At 45.0% G+C, this 23,922-nt stretch overlaps 1 protein-coding gene across 2 annotated transcripts; it reads left to right on the top strand.

Moving 5' to 3' along the window:
• Nucleotides 1-39: 39 nt before the first annotated feature.
• Znf346 (zinc finger protein 346) lies at nucleotides 40-23,110 on the top strand. 2 transcript variants are annotated; one of them, XM_041660541.1, is made up of 7 exons: nucleotides 40-228; nucleotides 7,447-7,550; nucleotides 8,085-8,177; nucleotides 10,001-10,145; nucleotides 15,526-15,711; nucleotides 21,655-21,748; nucleotides 22,863-23,110. In XM_041660541.1, the coding sequence occupies exons 1-7, from the start codon at nucleotides 54-56 to the stop codon at nucleotides 22,948-22,950; spliced, it is 885 nt and encodes a 294-aa protein (XP_041516475.1). In that variant the 5' UTR covers nucleotides 40-53; the 3' UTR covers nucleotides 22,951-23,110. The 2 variants fall into 2 exon arrangements, with proteins under 2 accessions (XP_041516475.1, XP_041516474.1); XM_041660540.1 differs by having other exon boundaries at nucleotides 15,478-15,711.
• Nucleotides 23,111-23,922: the final 812 nt, after the last annotated feature.

The following is a 23,922-nucleotide window of genomic DNA, read 5'->3' as shown; positions in this document are numbered from 1 at the left end:
CTCACAGTAGCGGGCGCATGCGCAGCTCTTCAACGGCGAGGCTTGCGGGAAAGATGGAGTGTTCTACGCCTGGTACTACGGAGGCTGCGGACCCTGGAGGGGCCGGACCGTACAAGAGCTCCGAGGAGCAAGAGGGTCGGGAACCGGACGGAGTGCACTTCGACCGCGAGAGGGCGCGCCGCCTGTTGGAAGCGGTGTCCGGTGCTCAGCCGGCAGGGAGGGAGGAAGGTGAGTCGGGGGCTCCGGGGTTCGTGGCTGGACGGAGGCGGGGCGGCCTGCAGCCTGTCCCTGGCCTGACGCGGGCCAGCCTCACTCTGCACGACATCCCGGACCTCGAAACTCGCTACCCTGCGGAATTTTCGCATCCACACGAGGGCAGTTTCCACCAAATTCCAGGTCTTGTCCTCTTGGAGATCAACAGGACTTGCCCAGCCTGACCCTAGCCGAGCCAACTACCATTCCCATCTGTCCTTAATCCTACATCTCCACATTGCTTCCCTCTCTTTCAAAGCCCTACCTACAGTTATGACGGATCTGAACGGCTTTATTCAATTTACTTTATTTTTATTTATCATGCGATGCCTCTCAAACTCGTGGCACGCCTCCTGCCCTGTGAGAAATCTGAGCTTTGGAAGGTCTTCCTGAATCCCAGCCTCCTCTTGAGCTTGATGACTTGATGCCATATTTCTTTCTTGATAGACCTGACTAGCCTTGAACGTGCCTCAGCCTCCTTAGTGCTGGTATGCTTGGCTTGCACCACCATATTCCTGCAGTATCGTATTTCATGCCCTGCAATACCATATTTCTATGTGCCTGTTGCCAAGCCCCTATTCCAAAGAGGAGATCCAGGAGCTGGAGAAACTGGCCTAGGTAATCTTGTCTCCAGATGGCACATCTCACCCTGGTGCAGAGTTGTGGAGAGCAGTGTACCCAGTTCGGGTTGGTACACTTCTGAGCTGAAGTGAACAGATGCTTTCATTTGACCCAGAACTGAGTGAGTAACAAGGGATGGAGAAGAACAGCAAGAGTCGGCCTCTTTCTCAGTCCTTTCCAGAGCTAGCTACTTAATGCTAACCCAGATGTACAAAAACTGTATCTGGGTTTCTGTGCTAATCGGATCTTTGCAGAGAAACCAGATTTCTGTCCTGGTTGGTTTGCTTGCAGACTAATCTTGGAAAGTTCAATGTTTGTGAACTGCTCTCCCTGAATAAGATTGTAATTTTTGACCATGTACAAGGGAGACATGTTTAAAAGCTTTTGCCTGTGTGTGTGCATGTGTGAGTGTGTGCCCTAAGTGTCTGTCAGGTACCCAAAGAGGCCAGAAAAGAACATCACATCCCCTGAAACTGGAGTTACAGACCATTAGGAGCTACCATTTGGGTGCTGAGAACTGAACCCTGGCTCTCTACAAATGCAGTAACTGCTCTTATCCCCTGAGGGATGTCTCAGAATTGGAGGGATACACAGAAAGGAAGTGATTTTGGAGATGGGAAGAGTGTGCCCTGGACCCTGAAGCCGAGAACACAGCAGTTGCTTAATGAACTATTTGTTTGCATATGCATGAGCACAGTGCATACCTGATAATACAGCCCAGTATTGTGCATGAGCACAGTGCATACCTGATAATACAGCCCAGTATTGTGCATGAGCACAGTGCATACCTGATAATACAGCCCAGTATTGTGCATGAGCACAGTGCATACCTGATAATACAGCCCAGTATTGTGCATGAGCACAGTGCATACCTGATAATACAGCCCAGTATTGTGCATGAGCACAGTGCATACCTGATAATACAGCCCAGTATTGTGCATGAGCACAGTGCATACCTGATAATACAGCCCAGTATTGTGCATGAGCACAGTGCATACCTGATAATACAGCCCAGTATTGTGCATGAGCGCAGTGCATACCTGATAATACAGCCCAGTATTGTGCATGAGCACAGTGCATACCTGATAATACAGTCCAGTATTGTGCATGAGCACAGTGCATACCTGATAATACAGCCCAGTATTGTGCATGAGCACAGTGCATACCTGATAATACAGCCCAGTATTGTGCATGAGCACAGTGCATACCTGATAATACAGTCCAGTATTGTGCATGAGCACAGTGCATACCTGATAATACAGCCCAGTATTGTGCATGAGCACAGTGCATACCTGATAATACAGCCCAGTATTGTGCATGGGCACAGTGCATATCTGATAGTACAGCCCAGTTCATTTCCCTCCCCTCACTTCTGGCTCACTTACCTGCAGCATTTACATTCTGCCCACTTTTTTCCTTGTAGCATCTTCACTGTTATAATTTATATATCATGAATTCAACCGTTATAGGTGTACCACTCAAATGATTTAAAATGTCTTTTACTTTTAATTATGTCTATATGTGTGCCCCTGCAGAGTGGATACAGACACATTGGATCCCTTGGAACTGGCGCTACAGTTGTGAGCCAGCATGGGTGCTGTGAACCAAACTCAGGTTCTGAGTCTGAGGTCTGCAGCCCCCAACTCAGTATTTTATTTTTTTCTTAAATTTATCTAGAGAGTGTGTGGCATGCATGCTCATACATGTACCATGGGTGTGTGTATGGAGGTCGAAGAACAAGAGCTCTCAGGTGATGGTTCTCTCCTCTCACCATGTGGTTCCTAAGGATCAAACTCAGGCTCTTAGGCTTAGTGGCAAGTTCACTTACCCAGCAAACCATCTCACCAGCCCCTAGTCAGAGATTCTTAGTAAAATTAGAGATTTGTGTGGTCATAACCACAGTCCAATTCTAGAACATATCCACCATCACAGGTAGTGTCCATCTCTGGTCCTTCCCATTGGTCTCTTCCCACTTGCCCTAGGTAACCACTAATGTGTTTTCTGTCTCCACAGATTTACCATTCCTCAACGTCTCATACAAACAGAATCATACACTATATAGTCTTTGATGTTTAGCTTCTCTCTGCATGTTTTTGGGGCTCAGCCAAGTCACTGCGTATGTTCCTTTTTATTGCTAAATAGAACTCTGCTTCTGCTAGGCCTGGAGGGATGGCTCTGCAGTTAAGAGCACTGGGTATTCTTCCAGAGGACCTGGGTTCAATTCCCAGCACCCACACGGCAGTTCACAGCTGTCTGTAACTCCAGTTCCAGGGCTTCTGACACCCCCACACACACAGAGACATACATGCAGACAAAACTCCAATGAACATAAAGTTAAAATAAATTTTAGAAAGAATTCTGCTTTATGGGTATATTATATTTGCTTGAACATTTGCTTTTTTGGAATATCTGAATGGTTTCTAGCTTGGACCTTTTCTGAGAAATTCTTTTGGAGGGGTCTCTCCTCTGGAGCTCACTATGTAGATAGATCAGGTTGACTCAAAACTACAGTAATCTGCCTGCCTTGGCCTCCTGAATGCTAGGTCTCATGGTAGGCACTATCTTGCCCAGTGAGAAAATCTTTACAGTTTTATTTGTGTGTCTCTGTGTGTACACAGGCTCATGCGTGCCATGGTGTTTGTGTGTAGGTTCTCTTCTCCCGTGGTGGGATCAGGGCATTGACCCAGCTGGGTTGTAAGTCACGTGGGTCAAGCACCTCTGCCAGATCACCTCACTGGCCCTCTTCCAGTGCATCTACTGTGGGATTGTGTGTGGACATCCATTGTATCTTTCTGGGAGTGAATGTTTTAGGCTGTGTGGTAACTCTGTATCTTTAACATTTTGAGGAACTGTCAAATCTTTTGAAAATGGCTTCTTTCGATTTCTATTTCTTTCTTTAGAACATGAGCTTTAGTTCTCTATGTCCTCCCTTTTGTTTATTGTTTTACCTTTTGTTTGGTTTTCCTTTTGTTTTATGTTTTTGAAAAGAGGTCTCTATATTATGTAGCTCTGGCTGTCCTGGAACTCACTCTGTAGTCCAGGCTGGCCTCAAACTCAGAGATCACCTGCGTCTACCTCTCAAGTGCCGGGATTGATAGAGCCTGCCACCACACCAGCTGTTTTAGGAGTGTGTAGTGATTTCTTGTTTTCTAAATATTGGTGACAGTAAGCACCATTTCACTTACTACTCTTGTATATTTTAGTGAACTATCTAGTCACATTGTTGTTCATGTTGCGACTTGGTTATTTGTTTTATTACTGAATTATAAGCCATTTTATATTCTAGGTGAAATCCTATATTTCAGATATGATATCCACATCTGTTTTCTTTGGGACTTGTCTTCATTGTTTCGTTTTGTGACGATTTTCTTCTTTTGGGGGTGTTTCACTATGTTGCACTGGCTGACCTGGAACTCTATGTAGACCAGGTCCTGGCCTCAGACTCAGAATGCTAGGATCAAAGGCATGCACCACCATGTCTGGCTATCTCTTTATTTTTTATTACATTCATGTGTATGTGTGTGAGCACTTGGGTGCCATAGCACTCATGGAGGTCAGAGGACAATTTGAAGTAGTTGTTCTTTCCTTCCACCTTGTGGATCCCAGGGACTGAACTCAGGAGTTCAGATCAGCTTTGGCAGCAAGTGCCTTAACCCACTGAGCCATCTCCCCAGCTCATTTTATAAACAGCTTTATTTTATAAACAGTGCCTTTTGAAGCATAACTACGTTCTACCATATGAAAGAACTTGTGGTGCTTGTTTTTCTTTGCCTATCTTTTCTCACTTAAAATAATGCCCTGCAGTTCTATTCATTTTGCTGCAAATGACAGATTTCATCGTCTTTTGTGGCTGTATAATGTTCTGTTGGGTATAGGTACTGTTGGGGACCATGCTTCAACAAGTAAACCACTTACCAGGTAGAGATGTGAGGATTAGAAAAGTTAGCAAAGAGCAAAGTCAAAATGATAAGATAGTACCGGGAGGGAGTTTCAGTGAATACTAAAATTTGCCTGTGTTTAATTTTCCATACACTTTTTTTTTTTTCGAGACAGGGTTTCTCCGTAGCTTTTTGGTTCCTGTCCTGGAACTAGCTCTTGTAGACCAGGCTGGCTTCGAACTCACAGAGATCCACCTGCCTCTGCCTCCCGAGTGCTGGAATTAAAGGTGTGCGCCACCACCGCCGGGCTTCCATACACTTTTATACCCCAATACCAGAGGTGAAAGAGGACAGAAGACTGCTTTAACCTGATACAAAGGACAACTAGAGCAGTTTTTTGCTTCAGTACTTCGAGCCATCAAGTCATTAACATTCTGTTGTCTAGGCAGTGAGAATCCTGAAGGCAGCTACTCCCAAGGTCAAACCTCCTATTTCAAAAGGAGCGGAAGTATGTTTGAATATCCTGACCGTTGGTCAGGGGGCAGTGGATTTACCTATATGGGCCATCTTAATGTCAGAAACACCAAGCAACCACATCCTAGGTCAGGGTGTAGCCACACTTGTTCTCAACAGCTGTGAACAAGCTAAAACTCTGACCTTCAGACAAGATGGAAATGGGCTCACACTTTTACCTCCACATACTCCTCCCTTTTTGTCAATTTTAATAGAGCCTGAGCTTCTGCTCCAGGACAGACAATTGTGTCTGGAAAGTGATGAGTTTCCTGCAGCTAAACTAGTGGCAAAACTCTTTCCCTCCTCCTGACTCTGTCTGTCTGTCTCCCTCTCTTCCTCTGCCCGCCCCCCTCTGAAGGAGAGCATCAAGTGGTCAACTCAGCAGTAAGAAGCACATGATCCATGTTGTGAGCAGGGAAAGGGAGTAGAGATAATGACAAGTTTTATGTCAGAGCTGGAGCTGAATGACAGCTTACCTAACGTTCACAGGGTAAGGTGCTGGGATGTAGGAGTGTCAGCAGGTCTAACCATCTTGATTTAATCTGATTAACCATCTGATTAAAAAAGTTAAAGATGAAGTTGTTCAAAAGTACCTAAAACTGAAAACTTCCACATCCAGGTACTGGTTTTTGGTTGGGCCAGCTTCCTAGAAACCCTTTCTGTTCAGCTAGGACTTTGTACAGAACATCAAGGTGCCCTCTGTTAAGACTGCTGACTCTCAGTAATGCAGACCCAGACTTGTGTTCTTCTCTATGGAGGCCAGGATATACTAGGCTAAAAAGTTACCTTCCACCAGGGAGAGGGATTAGATTGCTGCATTTACACTGTCCAATTACTTGGAACGTTTGCTACAGCCAAACATGGTCCCATGCGTGTAATCCCACACTTGGAAGCAGAAGCAGGTTGATCTCTGTGAGTTCAAGGCCAGCCTGGTGTACAGAACAAGTTTTAAGGCCACATAATGGGCTAGAAAGTTGGCCCAACAGTTTAATGCACTGACTGCTCTTGCAAATATCCAAGTTGGATTTCCAGAACCACTTGGCAATTCACAACTGTCTGTGACTCTGTTTTTCTGGGATTCAGTGCCCTCTTACGGCCTCCATGGTGTGCAGGCATGCATGCAAGCAAAATACCGATACACATGACATAAAGTAATTTTTTAAATTCAGTTATAGACCTATCTAATAAGGAATGCATATCTATGTCTTGGATGTGTGTCTTAGTTAGGGTTTCTATTGCTATGAAGAGACACGGTGACTTCGACAGCCCTTATAAAGGAAAAATATTTAATTGGGGTGGCTTAACATTTTCAGATGTTCAGCCCATTATCATGGTGCTTCATGGCGGTATGCAGGCAGACATGGTACTGGCTCTATCTTGATCAGAAGGCAATAGAAAGTGAACTGTCTTACTGGATGTAGCTTGAACATATATGAGACCTCAAAGCCCGCCTCCATAGTGAAACACTTCCTCCTGTAGTACCACGCCTAATCCAACAGTGCCATACCTCCTAATAGTGCCATTCCTTCTGTGAGCCATTCTCTTTCAAACTTCCACAGTGTACTTTGTCCTTTTCCTAAATAACTATCTCTCCTGTAATGTTGTTAAAACTATTGATGTTGTTTGAGATGGGAATCTTACTATGGAGCCCTACACAGCCTGGAACTTACTGTGTAGACTAGACTGGCCTTGTACTCAGAGATCTAGCTGCCTCTACCACCTGAGTGCTGTTATTAAAGGTGTGCACCTCTTCATCCTGCTTTAGAACTTCTTCATGAGAAGTCCTCAGCTACACTTTCTAAGTTAGTGTGTGGTGGTGTGAGCTTACAGTCATCTACCAAGACAGGAGTTAAAGTGTGTGGTGCTGTGAGCTTACAGTCACATCTGCCGAGGCAGAAGGGTCCCTTGAGCCAGGAATTCATGGGCAGCACAGGACAACCTCGTCTCACCTGACAGCAGTGTGTGACTGGGTGACTAAGAACACTGGCCTATATAAAATAAGTAATAATGCAGTTGGTTTGTGAGCATAGCACGAGCCATGGCCCAGTGACAAGGAGAAGCAGATCTGCACATGTGTTGGAATGAGGTGTCCCATTCCTCAGTGCCTGTGTTTGGGACAGATCGGAGACAGTGCTGTTGAGGATATATCTGTCAACTTGTATGAATTCTCTTCCCTCTGTAGTGGAGCACATGATCCAGAAGAACCAGTGTCTCTTCACCAGCACCCAGTGTAAAGTTTGCTGTGCCATGCTGATTTCTGAGTCCCAGAAGCTGTCACATTACCAGGTAGGCCTTTTCTACCATAGCCATGAACTTACCTTCTGGTCTAGTGCCAAGCCCTTGCCTCTCCTGTCTTGCACAGTGAATGCTGATTCTTCCAGATGTTTCCTTCATTCATGATTGCTTGGGACTTGAAGATTGACTTAATTTCTGTGAATCTCATCTCTCCCATTTGAATAAATGGACCATTATGTAGGTCTTTCTGTACAGCGCGGTGTAGTGGGAAGTGTGAGCTTTGGCTTTACACACACTTGAATTTGAATCCAGCTCTGTTACATCATCTTATAGGCAAGAAATTTCACGTTTGGCCTCAGCTTCTACATGTATATAATAACAATATTCTTATAGATTGTTAAGGCTAATGTAATAGCAAGTCAAGGGTCTAGCACATAGTAGGAACTCAGTAAATGAGTTTTCTTCCCCCATTTTCTTATCCTCAGTTTTGTGAGGAGGATTCAGGTGAGAATCTGCTGTATCATGGCTGCCTTCTCTATGAAATGGCATTGGCTATCTTTGATCTTTCTCCTTGGATTCTTGCAGAGCAAAAAACATGCCAACAAAGTGAAGAGCTACCTAGCAATCCATGGAATGGAGACACTAAAAGGGGACGTGAAGAGGTTAGACTCAGATCAGGTAAGCTTTGTGGAAATTGCTTGCTTCCCCAGCAGGTTGGTGTGGTGTGAGCACAGACTTTGATTCAGCCTGACTTGGCTGCAGTCTCAGCCCTGTTGTCTAACTTGGGCAAGTCTTATAACTCCGAGCCTTGACTTCTTCCTCTGTTAACAACAACAGTACTTCCAAGCATGGTGGTGTGTACAAGTGACCAAGCACTTGGAGGTGGAATCAGGAAGATCAGTAGTTCAAGGTTATATTCCTCTGCATAGCAAGTTTGAGGCCAGCTTGGGCTACAATGAGAGACTATCTCAAAACAAGCAAAAAGATTATTATAGCTGCCTTTCAGAATTTTTCTTAAGTTGAGAAAAGACTTCTAAAACACCACCAGACCCCAGACCTGCCCTACAGTAGCAGTTCTGCAAAGGGAGCCATTCATTGCTTTCCCACCTGGAGGGTTACCGAAACAGTACAAGAGAGGAAGTAGAGGGATGTTCATTTTCTTGAGCTGTAGGGGAAACAAGCTTTAGCATTTGGCCTGGGCAATATACCTCCTCCAATTATGAAGCAATTGCATTTATTTCCTATTTCATAGTTACTATAAGAATTATTCTGAGACAAACTCTTAATTCCTTGAGTGTGCTGTGACTTCCAGAGTGTAGAAGTTGAGCACATTATGGGCCGGAAGTCAGTGCACACGGCTCTAACTCACTAGAGCCTTGAGCAAGTCACCTCACCTCCCTGACTTCGCTCGTGAAGTGGAGGTGGTCTGGAGGTGGTCTGGCCTCCTTAGTGTTGTGAGGTAGAGTTTCGTCCCCAGTAAATGCTTGGTAAACAAGGGTTAATTTCCAGACCACCTTCCTGCTGCAGTGGCCGGTGGTTTAAAGGGGCCTTGCTTCCCTTCTAAAAATCATCTTCTAGTTGCCCTCATGGCTGAGATCCAGATAGGAAAAATCATTTCACCTCTCTGCATTTCAGTTCTTCAGATGAGATCACAGTACCCATCACCAGCTAGGAATTACTAACCTCAAGATGTCTTCAGTGAGAAGGTTGAGAAATGTTAAAGAAATAGCTTATTGCCGGGCGGTGGTCGCACACGCCTTTAATCCCAGCACTTGGGAGGCAGAGGCAGGTGGATCTCTGTGAGTTCGAGACCAGCCTGGTCTACAGAGCTAGTCCAGGACAGGCTCCAAAGCCACAGAGAAACCCTGTCTCAAAAAAAAACCAAAAAAAAAAAAAATAGCTTATTGAGAAGACAGACTTTTCAGGAAGATTAAAATACACTTCCTAGCATAACCATAGCAACAGATGGAACCTGGTGGTGTACTTGTTCTAAGAGCCCTGGATATGTACTGTGTGCTCGACACAGCAGGGTCTAAGGATAGGTAGCAAAGAGAAGTCAAGGTGTCCACAGCCAGCATTGCACTTGAGCTCATATCAGAGCCTCCTAAGCTGTTCTGTCTGTGTAGGTGACAGAGGGTGTGTTAGAAATCTGATGGACTTGGAGTACAGGTGAGGAGCAAGGTTAATTCTTCCTGCGTATGCGTACAAGGTTAATTCTTCCTACGTATGCGTACAAGGGGGCTTGGGTATTGGATGGCAGATAGCAGACCTACTGCCCGGCAGGAGGGTGGAGGAATAACCCAAGCAAAGCAAAAAAGTAACAGAATAAAATGGAAGTTATGCACAGTCCGGCCATGAAACGGCTGGAGAAGACTGCTCCAGGCATGTTGGGGTTAGCGTGTGCAGGGGTCTTAATGTGCGCCAGCCACGGGCAGGGGAACCATTGAAGGTTTTCTGGATGCGCAATGGCATGATCAGACTGTGTTCTCTCTCCCAACCAGAAGAGCAGCAGAAGCAAAGACAAGAACCACTGCTGCCCCATCTGTAACATGACCTTTTCCTCCCCTGTTGTGGCACAGTCGCACTACCTGGGGAAGACCCACGCAAAGAACTTAAAGCTGAAGCAGCAGTCCACTAAGGGGGCAGGTACTGGCTTTCTGAGTAGTGCTTTTGGGACCCCTCCCGTCCTCAGAGCACCAATGCCAGGTGCTTCCAGAATGCTCACTGGGGCCTCAGACTTGGAGAAGTTGCTTTTAAGAGCCCTGAAAGTTCCACCTAAGAGTTGGGGATGTAAGTCAGTTGGTAGAATACTTCCCTAATGTGCATAAAGGCTCGGCTTTCATTCCCAGCCTTACATAACCAAATGTAATCTCAGCACTCAGGAGGTGGAGGCAGGAAAACTAGTAGTCCAAGGTCATCCTCAGCTGCCATAGGGACTTTAAGGCCAACCTGAGCTACATGAGACCTGGCTTCACTAAAATTCAGCCTCAGACTTGCTTTACTTCACTTCCCCCTTGTGGTCTGCCACATTTTCTATAGAAGCTCCTCAGCCAAGGCTTGTCCTGACCAATGACTGTAACTCAGAGAGCGGAAGGCTGACACACACCGTGAGCATTCTTGCTTGCCTCTTCCTCCCACCACCCACCTGCTCTTACTACTAAATGTTGCTAGTTGACAGCTAATTCCCTGTCTTTCTCATGAGCTCAGGTTATGCCTGGCTCACTTGGACCTACAAAGGCTGCCTGTTCTATAGGTGCTGGCTAGGCTTCAAAGCAGCGCACTCCAGTGTTGCCCAGCAAGCTGTTAGAAACTGCCATGAACCCACTTCCCGGCACTAACTTCACAGTTGCCTCCTTTGTCCTGCCACCATTGGCCCAACTTTCACTTTCATCTTGAGTCCTGGGGTTCTTAACCTAGGCTAACTGCAGTTAGTCAGAAGTGGGAGACCTTTGATTTCTGGGATGTGTGTGTATGTGTGTGTGTGTTCTCTGTGTTGGACCAAGACCACACTATTGATAGAACTTTTGATTCTTTTTGTTTTACTGCATTAATGAAACAAAACAATTGTGCTTTAGAAGGTTTTGAAGATGGGATAGAAAAATCTACTCATAATTATACCCTCTATTTATTCCCAAATCTATTACCTACAGTGTGAAACAATAGCACGTAGACTCTGAAGTCAGAACAGCACAGGCTTCAGTCCTGGCGCTTTCACTTGCCATCTGTGCCTGTGAAGTATCAGTGCCACCTGCTTTGAAGCTTGTGAGGGTAATTTCCAAACCACTGGGCAGCCAGGTGTAATGGCACACCTCAGATCCCAGCACTTGGGAAGTGGGGGCAGGAAGAAGAGGAGTTCAGTGCCATCCTTGCCTAAGTTTGAGACCAGCCTGTCCTATATGGCACCCAAAAAATAAATAAGAGGCAAACACCACATCCTCCCCCACCCCCAAGAAAAATCTAGGTTACAGCAGATTCTCACTAATAACAGCTATTGTCATTATTGTTGTCACCATTAAAAAGCCAGAGTGAAATCCCCTCATAAAATGCACTTATTGATCCGGAAGCCACTATCTCGAGCAATGATTCTCAGTCTCCCTAATGCTGTGACCCTTTAATACAGTTCCTCATATCGTGGTGATCCCCAGCCTAAATTTTTTTTGTTACTGCTTCATAACTAATTTTGTTCCTGTTATTAATCATAATGTAAATATCTGTGTTTTCCAATGGTCTTTGGTGACCCCTGTGAAAGGGTCGGTCGTTCAACCCCCAAAGGGGTCGAGACACACAGTTGAGACACACTGATCTAGAGTGTGCCATTGACCTTGCTTGTGGCTGATTTGTTAACTTAGATGAGGACTAATTGAGTTTTGTCTGTGAAGTGAGGGCTGGTAACAACAGCACCACGATGTTTAAGCATTGGGCTGAGGAAACTGAATAGAACTGAATTCATAATGTCATAGACTTCACATCCCACAGATGAGAAAATTCTGTGGAAAGAGCCTTACCGATACTTCTGCGCAGTAGTGACTTTGCACACTCTGTGTGTTGCATCAACCATTTTTGTTCCCCTGGTACTTTTCATTCAGCCTCATAGTTTAAGCATATGTTCATATTACTTCATGAGTTTATTGTAACTTTATTCCTGAAATTAAACATTTGTCTATACAAATAAATTGGAAGGAATTTCCATAGTTTTACCATTCAGAGTGTTAGCCTTTTAGAGTACTGTTGCTCTTATGATCTTGTGCACTGTGTGTATGCGTATATCTGCTTGTATTCTATTTGTTTTATGTTCATCCAAGTTGTCTCCATGTATATGTGCTTATAAACATAGAATATGTAATTTTCTGTTTGTTAAAATGATGCACATACATGAATAATTCCATTCAATATGCAAAATGTTCAAAGAAGCAAGTAAAATGCCACCCAACTCCTACTTCTAGGAGAGCACTGTTAACAGTGGTTCATGCTTAGAATCTTTGTACTTGAGAAGCTGAGACAGGAGGATTGCTGAGTTTAAGACCATCCTGGGCTACAAGTAAGTTCTAGGCCAACCTGGGTTATAGAGTGAGACCCTGACTCAAAAGAATAAGCAAACAAATATGCTGCATGACATGCTATCATGTATGCATGTGTGTGTACATGTAGGTGACATTTTTAAATGCCAGTGTATTTATATAGATTACACAAAAAACTTTTAGCATTGACATGACCATATTGTCATGACAATATGGTCCTTTTATATTAATTCATTTAGTATAACACTTCCTGTTAGATGATAGAGAGATGACTCAGCAGTTAAGAGTGTGTTCTAGCAGGGCAGTGGTGGCGCACACCTTTAATCCCAGCACTTGGGAGGCAGAGGTTGCAGATCTCTGAGTTCAAGGGTTCGAGGTCAGCCTGGTCTACAAGAGCCAGTTCAGGACAGTCCTCAAAGCTACAGAGAAACCCTGTCTCAAACCCACCCACCCAGAAAAAAAGAGTGTGCTCTACTCTTACAGAGGAACCAAGTTAGATTCCCAGCACCCATGTGAGGTGACTCAAAATCCTGGTAACTCCAGCTCCAGGGGGCTCCATCACCTCTGGCTTTCATGGGTACTGCTCTATGTGCGCTTACCACACAGGCACATGCAATTAAAGTCTTGGATTGAGCCTGGCGGTGGTGGCGCACACCTTTAATCCCAGCACTTGGGAGGCAGAGGCAGGCGGATCTCTGTGAGTTCGAGACCAACCTGGTCTATAAGAGCTAGTTCCAGGACAGGCTCAAAACCACAGAGAAACCCTGTCTCGAAAAACCAAAATAATTAAATAAAGAAATAAAATAAAGTCTTGGATTAAAAAGAAAAAAACATTCCCCAGGTTATTGCAAACTTTTTGTAGGTGTTTTTAACAATCATGCAAACTACTTGATGACTCTTCTAGTGTTGACTCTTTACATTTCCTCCCGCTTTTCCTGTGTTATAAAAACATAGCAGACATCCCTGGAAAACACTCTGCATGTTTCCCATATTTCTCTAGAGCAGCGCTCACTCTTGCTGGCGCTGATGTCCATTAAATAGCTCCTCTAACTCTGCGACGCACTGCACTACTTCCCTCCAGTAGGAGTTTTTGACAATATCTATTTTTGTGTATATGGATGTTTTGCCTGCCTGTATGTCTGTGCACCGTGTGCGTGTAGTGCCCACAGAAGAAGGCATCAGACCTCTAGGACTGGAGTTGCAAGCAGATGAGAGCCACCATGTGGGTGCTGGTACTACCATTGCGGGGCCAGGTCCTGTGAAAGAGCAGTCAGTACTCTTAACCACTGAACCTTCTCTCTAGCCCCATCCTCTAGTATGTTTTGAATAACCTTGGACCATCAAGGATTGTGCTTGCCACACAATCCTGGGTGTCTGAGTCTGACTCTCAGACCCTATGTGGAAGTGAAGAGAGAAAACGGAATCACAGAGTTGTCCTCTGACCTCCACACATGTACTCTGGCATGCACACCTATGAGCACACAAACATGTATACACATAGCATCCACTTTGAAAAGGCCATCTACATGGCCTGCTTTCAACATCCCATGTCGACCTATGAGAGGATCATACATATGTCCATAGCAGACTCAGATTAGCTGGTTTCTTTTTTTAAGAAAAGATTCATTTCCGTTGTTTTTTAGATTTATTTGTTATGTATACGGCGTTATGCTTGTATGTATTACTGCATGCCAAAAGAAGACACCAGATCTCATTATAGACAGTTGGGAATCACCCTGTGGTTGCTAGGAATTGAATTTAGGACCTCTGGAAGAGCAAGCAGTGCTCTTAACCACTGAGCCATCTCTCCAGCCCTCATTTCTATTTTGTAAAGTTTGTGTGTATGTGTATACATGTGTGTATATGTGTGTACACTTGCCTGCATAGGCCAGAACAATTGGATAAAGGCTTTGTGAGCCACCTGACAGGGATGCTGTGAACTGAACTCAGATTCTCTGGAAGAACAGTAGTCATTCTTAGCCACTGAACCTGCTCTTCAGCCCCTGACAGATTGAATTCCTAGCGGAGAGTCAGGAATATTTTCTAAGGATGCCTGCATCAGTGTTAACCCTCAGATCTACTTGCTGTACACTTGAGCCTGGGGTAGAGCAACAGCTCCAGGGTCACACAGTCCAGGGTTCTCTCACTGATTTGGTCATCTTGAGAAAGCAATTTTTACTGTCTAAGCTTCAATCTTCTCTGTAATATGGCAAAATGATGCCTACTTCATTGGAGTACTTCTGAGAACAAAAGGAAAATGTGTATACAAAGTGTATAAATGTTACTGCCACCATTTCTTCTCCCTCACATTGCCTAAATTCATTGTAGTCTGATAGGCATCTCTGTCAGGTGTGGTGGCACGCTCTTCAGTCTTTGCCTGGTTTACATCTAGCCAGAGAGCTATAGAGCTACATAGCAAGGCCCTTTCCCAAAGATAGGTAGGTAGGTAGGTAGATAGATAGATAGATAGATAGATAGATAGATAGATAACAGTTCCTAATCTGGTTGCCTGGCTCTATATGGGCTCAGAGCTTGAATGTCTATGTCAGCTCTGTAACTGAGGTATTGTATTTTGAGGATGGGAATGAAAATTTCACATTTCTTATCCTACTCACTTTGAAATTCCAAGACATTCTGAGGACTAGAGAGACTGAAAGTATGTTTGCTTGGTCTGTTCCAGTTAGGCAGCAATATTCCAAGTTCAGAGCCTCTTCAGAGTGTGAGGACATCAGGGCTCATATTCCTAAAGCTGGCAAACAAATCAGTTGTTCATTGCATCTGATCAGATCTTGCCAGTTTTCCCAATTGAAGAGGCATTTATGGTATGAGCCTCACAGGCAGTGCCCCATTTCCAAGTGAGATGGGTCACGCTGCCTTTCTTCCACTTCAAGCATACTCAAAAGCCTGGCACCTTCTGGGTTGTTTTTTTCATTGTTTCTGTTTGAACTCTCTCACCACAGCTCTGTCGAAACACCTTACAAATCCTTTCCTTGTGGCCTCCACCTTAGCCTTGCACCAGAATAGAGAGATGCTAGACCCAGACAAGTTCTGCAGCCTCTGCCATTCAACCTTCAACAACCCTGTCATGGCTCAACAACATTATATGGGCAAGAAACACAGGAAGCAGGAGACTAAGCTCAGACTCATGGCGCACTATGGGCGACTGGCAGACCCTGCTGTCTCTGACTTACCAGGTGAGAGAGCCCGGCTCACACACAGAGCTGGACCAGGGACTGAGCATTGGAGCTCCCTGGATGACCCAAGTGTGTGTTGCTTCCTGCCTCTTCTAAAGCAGGGTTTGCAAACACAGGTAATCAGGAAGCCAGGCTTGGTGTGCACTCCAACACTTAGGAGAACGAATCAAGGGTGTCCTGGGGTACATAGTGGGAACCTGTCTTTAGGGGATATAGGGGAGCAAGCAGGAAATTCAGTAAGTTCCAAAGATAACCACAGTCAGAGTGTATAACACTCTGAGTTCTACTGGTGTTGCTGGTTTTTGATTTTAAAGTACTGTGGAAATCAGGTATGGTGCACGCCTTTAATCTCAGTATTCAGGAGGCAGAGGCAGATAGATTTCTGTAAGTATAAGGCTAGCCTGGTCTATATAACCAGCTCCAAGACAGCCAGGACTACAGAGAGACATGTTTTAAAAAAGCTATGGAAATCCAAATTAGTGTTTTTATTATCATTATTGTTAGTTTTATTTGATACTGAGCATGAAATATAGGAGTTTGTGCATGTTCAAGAGCCACCAGTTTATAATCTCTGATTTAAATATGTGTGTGTGTGGGTATACACACATATACATTTATATTGTGTTTTATATATATTGTTGGTTTGTTTTGAGACAGGATTTCTTGGTGTAGCTCTGTCTGGAACTGGTTATGTTGACCAGGCTAGCTTCAGATTCATAGATCTGAACCACCACCACCTGGTTTAAAGATTTTTTTTTTTAAAGAGTCAAAAAAAAAAACCCGCTGGGCAGTGGTGGCACGCCTTTAATCCCAGCACTCAGGAGGCAGAGGCAGGTGGATCTCTGTGAGTTCAAGGCCAGCCTGGGCTACAAGAGCTAGCTAGTTCCAGGACAAGCTCCAAAGCTACAGATAAACTGTCTCGAAAAAGGAGAAGGAAAAGAAGTGTGGCCAGCAGTGGTGGTACGCTCCTTTAATCCAGCACTGGGGAGGCAGAGGCAGGCAGATCTCTGAGTTTAACGCCAGCCTGTTCTACAAAGCTAGTTCTAGGACAGCCAGAGCTATGCAGAAAAGAAAAAAAGATTTTTATTTGTTTATTTTTGGTTCTTCCAGACAAGGTCTTTCTGTGTAACAGCCTTGTCCATTCTGGGACTCGCTTTGTAGACCAAGTTGGCCTCCAACTCACAGAGATCCGCCTGCTTCTGCCTCCCAAGTGCTGGGATTAAAGGTGTGTGCCACCACTGCCCAGCAAGATTTATTTTTTTTTTAATTATGTGTTTATGTGTATCTGTGGGTGTGTAAGCACAGATACCCAAGGAGACTAGAGAGTTACAGATAGTTGTGACACCTGATGGGAACTGAACTCGGGTCCCTTGGAAGAACGGCAGGTGCTCTTAACTCCCTAGCCATCTCCCCAGCCTGATTTAAACTCCCTAGGTAACATCCACATTGCTTGATTGAAGGTCTCAGTGGTCTCTACCAAAGTTTGAGCATCCTCAGGATAGCTCTTTCCTTGGCATTTTAGATCTACCTGTATCACTAGGGAATCATGGTGAAGGAGGGGGCCATTCTAGCTTCCTTAACCTCAAAATGTCACCTGGCATCATGGGAATGGGCATTTACAAATAATTCTGGGCCTTTCCTTTTGGTCTACAGTGTGTTTGGGGCTGGGAATATTACCCAGTTGGTAGAGTGTTTGCCTAACATGCACACGAAGTCCTGGCTTCAGTTAGCAGCACCACATAAACAGCACAGCAGCACACACCTGTAATTCCAGCACTTGGGAGTTAGAGACTGGAGGATTAGGAGTGCACACACATAAGCAGTTATATAAATAAATAAACAAACAAACAAACAAATAAATAAATGAGAGCAAGGTGATTGTTCCTGCTATGAATATAACCTGCCAGTCTATAAACTCAGAGCAGTCCTGTTTTAGTTTGGTTTGGGGGGTTAGGGTTTATTTTGTTTTCCGAGACACAGTCTCATATAGCTCACGGTGGCCTCAAATTATCTGTGTTTCCAAGGTTGACAACTCCTGACTGCTGGGATTACAGGGCTGTGCCACCATGCTTGGCATAAGCTCAGTCGCAGCAGCATCTTTAGAAGCTGGTGTGCGCACTGGCTCCCTTTTCTCACAGAAGAGGGTTGTCTGAGTCTGAAGCAGTCAGAACACTTGTCTCATTCCCTTAACATCCCACAGAAAACCATTCTTCTCCAGAAGGTCCACTGCATCAGAGGTCACAGCACTGCCCAGCAGAATACTGTACCAAGAACATGCGTGCATCCAAACTAGCATCAACACACTTAACCAGAGTCTTTCCAGTCTTTTAAACATGTGCAGTATGAGAAAAAAAATCCATGAAAAAAATCAACCTGAACCAAAAGTGGTATTTCCACAAGCCAGTAAACTGCCCTTCCTCCTGTGAACTCTGTGACCAAGGCTTCAGGGCCTCTAAGCAAGTGCCTTTACCTTCTGAGTCATCCCACTTCCCCTTAATGTTGACCTCAAATGAATATCCTTTCCTGTTGAATGGGAAGATGGCCTTTCCTTTCTCTGCTCCATTGCTCTACCTGTGTGTATACTCAGCTCTCCCTTATCTCTGACATTTAGCTTTAAACCTATTTATTGTACATGGTCAGCTTGACACAGGAAAAGTTTAAATGTAGGACTCTTTACAGTATACCAAGATAACTATAAGGAATCTGAAAGAAATCTGATGTCAATATTAGACTGTCAGTTGGGTGAGAAGACGATCTTCCTCAGTCTAGTTTTTGTCTGCTCCTACCCAGGATTCTGTTTGGTGTGAGTCAGTGAGAACAGTATTTCCCTTCTCTTTGCTGTGCTTTTCAGTTGTGCCCGTAAAACGCTACTAATCAGTATGTTCCGTAAATGGCTGCGTGAGGTGGCCGCTGCAGAATCTCAGCACTCACAAGGCTAAAGCAGAAAAATAGTGAGTCCAAGCCTGTCCTGGGCTGTACATTGAGATCTTGTCTCAAAACACACACAGGCGCGCACACAACACACACAGAAGGGAAAAGAAGGGGGAAGAAAGCAGGCGAGAGAGAAGAAAAAAAGAAAAAGTTGTGGCATTTGTCTGTAATCTGAGGCAGGATGATAGTGAGTTCCAGGCCAGCCTGTGCTGTAAAAATAGTTCAAGGCCAACCTGAACTACATAGCAAGACCCAGTCTCAGAACTTAACAAACAAGTTCAGTAAGATATGGTACAATGAACAAATCAGCTTTTCATGCACCAATAACAAAACTGCTAAGAAAGACATCAGAAAAGCTATCTCCTCATGACTACATAAAAGAAAAAAATTGAAGGAAGTGAAAGTTCTCTTCAATGGAAATTATAAAACTAATCAAAGGCATTGAAAAGGGACCTGGGGAGATGGTTCGTTGGTAAAATTCCTGCCCCACAAGCAGGAAGGAAGGCTCCAGCATCCCCAGGAGAGCTGGGTGTGATGGTGCACTAATATACCATTGTGCCAGCAGGACAGAGTTAGGTGGAGCTAGCCAGTTAGTAATTTCTGGGTCCAGTGAGAATCAGTCTCAATAAGAAGAGCAATAGAAAAAGATACCTCATATCATTCAACCTCTGGCCTCCACAAGCATGCATGCTCACAAAGTACACACAATAAGTAATAAAATTGAAGAAGAACTGGATAGAGCAATACACACATGAACCCGAGGCAGGAGAATTGCCTCAGGTTCAAGACCCATATGAGCTACATGGCAAAACCCTCTCCCAAAGAACAAATAACCAAGCACCATCATCTCTAAGATGGGGGCTTGTTCTGAGCTGGTAAATTTAATACTGAAATATCCATACTTTAAGTGATTTGTGGATTTGGGACAATTCCTATCCAGATGCCAGTGACATTCTTCACAAAAGTAGAATGTGTGTGGTGTAACACATGACCTCCAGCAGCAAAGGCAGCCCTGAGAAAGAAAGCAAAATTTTGCAGATTTTCCGAGCATACTACAAAGCTACAGTGAGCCAGGCCTGGTAGCACTCCTCAGAATCCCAGAACTTGAAAGGTGACAGAGGAAGATCAGGAACCAGAGATCATCCTTGGCTGCATAGATCAGCTGAGTTCCATGAGACCAAAAATGCCTGTCACCTGTAATCCCAGCAAGCACTTGAAAGATGTAAGCAGGATGATCAGGAGTTCTAGGCCAGCTTTAGCTATACCCAGAGGCCAGGCTAGCCTGGACTGTATAAGACTCTATCTAAACAAAGGGTCTTATTTTCTTTTGTTTTGCCTACAAAGTAGTGGTTTTCATTATGACATTTTTATACATATATATCATAAATCTTTGTTCTTACTAATCCTTCAGCCCCATACCATTCTTTTTCTGTTTATTCTTTGTTTCTGTTTGGTTTTTTTGTTTTGTTTTGTTTTAGGGGATAGGGTCTTTTTATACAGTTCAGCTGTCTTTGAACTCACAGAGACCCACCTGCCTCTACCTCTCTAGGTGCTTGGATTAAAGGCATGCACCACTATCCCCAACTCTAATACTTTTTTAAAATGCATTTTAACTATCTGAGACTGATACTGACAGTAACCCAATTTTATATATCAGGAGCCCAGAATCTCAGAGAGGCTCTATTTTCACACACAGGGAGATCAGAGCTATAAAACAGCCGGCCTGTGGTCCCACGTGTGAACATGAAGGTGACCTGTGTGCATAGGTGACCTCACTACAGAGCTGTGGGAGTTGAGGGCCTCAGAGCCAGGAGGCAAGGCTGGAGGAACAGAAGTTGAAGCGCAAGAAAGTAGAGGGAATACATGACCCATGTAGACATTTTGGCCTGGCATGGTGATGCATATATAATCCCCGCACTCGAGACTAAGGTAATATAATCGCCATGGCTTTAAGGCCAGCCAGAGCTACATTATGTAGTGAGACCTCATTTCAAAAATAAAATTTAAAATAGCTCTAAAGAGATGGCTTAGCAGTTAACACCACTTGCCGGACTCGAAGAGGGTCTTTCTGTGTCAAGCACCATACCAGGTGGCTAACAACTGCCTATAACTCCAGTTGCAGAGGATATGACTCTGTTCTGGCATCTTGGGCACCTGCACACGTGTACATACAAGCAGACAAGCACATGCACATGAACTAAATTTTTTTTAAAGCCAAGACTTAACTGTTTTATCCTAAGTATGAGTATACTTTGGATAAAGTATAGTATTATGAGTGAAAAATAGTATAATTAATTGGTTTATGGTTAAGGAAAGCTAAGCATTAGAAAGAAAAGGACTTAGCCTTGTCACATGAAACAGCCAGGGTCCCAGTCTGGCCTCTTAGTCCTGACTCGCTGCTGGAGCCCTATGGCCAAAGGCCACTACGTCACCAGAGGGACCAGGTCGTGGTGTCTGAGCCCCAGTGCAAAAAGACTGATTGGTTTTCATAGCAGTTGTGCTCCTTAATTACCGTCGCAGGCCCAAGGAGAGTGGGCCGTTCCGAGACCTCACGAAGGGGTGCCCTTAGTGAGGCCACTAGGCATTGTTCTGCCGCTTCTTTATTAGACGTGTTTATTTTGCTGAGGGTGGTGCACAGGTAAACATCAAAGGGCAACTGGGAGGAGTCAGATCTGTCCTTCCACCCTGTGGGTCACTAGTTCTGAACCCAGGTCATCAGATTGGGGTGCAAGCTGCTTTATCCACTAAGCTGTCTGAGCAGCTCATATTCTGTTCTCCGTTTATTCAGTAAGTCTGGTCTGGCTTTGCTGGGACTAGGAACTGAGATTGCTCGATGAGAATAAGGAGGAACAGCATTGTAGTCTGTGCCTTCAGAAGAACCAGGTTTAAACCCTGGGATCAGCCCCACCCAGCCGTCTTCAGAAGGACCTCTTCATGCTCTGTGCAAAGCAACGTTCTTCCGGTTACCTCTAATTGGATAACTAACTCTCTTCATTTTGATGTGTGTTTCAGCCGGGAAGGGCTATCCCTGTAAGACGTGTAAGATAGTGCTGAACTCCATAGAACAGTACCAAGCTCACGTCAGTGGCTTCAAACACAAGAACCAGTGAGTAGCATCCTTTGAAGTTGAAGAGTCTTCAGCAGGAAGCTGGAGTTTCTCAGTCGGGAAGTTCTCTGCTTAAATCAGTTAACAGACAGTGTCTCGGGGTTCCCTCATCAGCATGTGGACAGACGAGGCCGAAAGTTCCGGTAGAGATGCACAGACAATGTCCTTTGTGGTTTCCAGAGAGCACCTGGGTTTCTTGGCGTGTAGGAAAACATGATTTTCTACAATTATTGAACAATTAATTCAGTTTCATTAAATCCTCAGGAGAGCTCCACTAGAACACCTCTGTCACCTTGTGTCACTTAGGTTGAGTGGCTTGCCCTGGGTCACACAGCAACTTGGAGTTAAACAAACGTTGACACCCTTGAGGCTGCAGACTGTTGAGTTTGCTCTCCTGCTGCCTCCTGGAGCTCATTAGCCTGCCTCACCTTACAAGGCTATGTAAGGATCAGAGGCAGCAATGAAGAGTAACTATAAATAAGTTTGCTATTAAGATAAATTCTCTTGCTGGATGGTGGTGGTGCACACTCTTAATCCCAGCACTTGGGAGACAGTGTCAGGGGAATAATCTCTGAATTCAAAGCCAGCCTGTTCTCCAGAGCAAGTTCCAGAATGGCCAAGGCTACATATAGAAACCCTATCTCAAAAGAACATTTGAAAAAAAGACAAATTTTCTTTTTTCATTATAATTGTGCTTGTGTGCACACCATAAAAAGGCATCCAGTGCCCTGGAGTTTGAGTTACATTCATTGGTGAGCCCAGACCCAGGTCCTCTGCAGGAGCAGCACCATATTAAAGCAGATAAGCCAAACTTGAGACAAAGATGAAAATCATGTTTTCTCCTTTGTGGATCCTAAATTTCACAAATTTCTAAAGAAACGTTTAAGTTTTTTGAAGTTCAGCTTCATGTATAAAATGAAGGTGCTATTCTTTGCCATACAGAGTTGACATGAGGTCGAATGGGGTAATGGCCTAGCATTCAGTGGCCCTCAGTAAAAATAACCTCATCCTGGCATTGTTCTAACATGTGAGGAGAGCCGTACGATGTTAGCATAGGCTGCTGAGTGTATGTGCCACACACTTACCCTGTGCCTTTGTTCTTCTCAAATTACAGGTCACCCAAAACAGTGGTGTCACCTATGAGCCAGATGCCAGAGCAAACGCAGCCCACTCCAAAGGACTTGAGTGTGGTGGAAGACTAGAGATGTCTCTGCCTAGTCAGCCACAAGCCAGTTCCCAGTGATTGTGAAGCCCTTGGCTCCCTCTTCCTCCTTTCTGATATCAGAAGAATATGGAGGCATGAGGCCAAATTGGGTTGCAGACAGCCTCTGACTGGGCCTGGATGGAGCTCCCCCTGGCCTCCTCTTTAGCATGACCCTACAGGTCATGTAGGAGACAGGGCTCCAGAGAAGACCTGAGGTGGTGGTTTAGAGGTTAGCCTTCCCTAGCCCCTCTGGGTGCACATCCTGCCCCAGTATCTGTTTTTCCGCTCAAGGTCAGTGTGGAGCAACTTCCTGCAGACAGAGGTGAGCACCATCTCTGGGCTCCAGGCAGCTCCTGGGACACGAGCTTTCCTGAAGATTTCGTCAGGGGAGCAAACCAGAGACTGAGTGGCTGTCATGTAGAGACTTGGAGCTAATGTGTCACTTCCCATCCCTCAGATGTGCAGGCTTGCCTGGTGTGGATCCTACTGCCGTGAAGTCTCCTGGAACACACATGTAGTCCTGACAGCACTGCCATCTGCTGCCTGTCTCTCCAGTTCCCAAATGGTGCTCGGAGACATCTGCATTTGCTCAGAGCTTGGGGAGACCTGAGTGCCCTGTGGGGTCATGGGATGCATCAAAGGGAGCCTTTGTCGTTTATCAGAGGTGCTGTGACCCAGGGTTGTGTGAGAAAGTCTCCCACCCGCTGTGTTCCTTGACTCTGTGCCTCCTGCCAGCCTCTTGGAAGGCTGCTTGGTGTTCATTCTGTGCCCTTGTGTAGTAGACTATCCCGCCCGGTTGCTGTGGTGCTATCCTTCCCTGTCTTAAGGGAGGTTTGGGGGACCCAGGAAGGAGGACTGGAGACATGGTGTGAGGAAACTGGCCCCAGGCCCTGAACTGAGAGTTCCCTACTGGTGTTCGATGGCCTGAGAATCCACTGAGAGTAGGTTTTTTTTTTCCACATAGCTGTGG

This window comes from Microtus oregoni, unplaced genomic scaffold, assembly GCF_018167655.1.
Source record: "Microtus oregoni isolate MIOR12 unplaced genomic scaffold, Mior012 000011F_ref0000422, whole genome shotgun sequence".
In the NCBI taxonomy this organism is placed as follows: Eukaryota; Metazoa; Chordata; class Mammalia; order Rodentia; family Cricetidae; genus Microtus; species Microtus oregoni.
Note: the sequence above shows the minus strand (reverse complement) of the source record. Positions and strands in the feature narration are given on the sequence as shown.

Coding starts and splice junctions, on each gene's coding strand:
- Znf346 (XM_041660540.1), top strand. CDS start 54: ATGGAGTGTTCTACGCCTGGTACTACGGAGGCTGCGGACCCTGGAGGG. Junction 15,712..21,654: donor TGCTGTCTCTGACTTACCAG/GTGAGAGAGCCC, acceptor TGTGTGTTTCAG/CCGGGAAGGGCTATCCCTGT. Junction 21,749..22,862: donor GGCTTCAAACACAAGAACCA/GTGAGTAGCATC, acceptor CTCAAATTACAG/GTCACCCAAAACAGTGGTGT.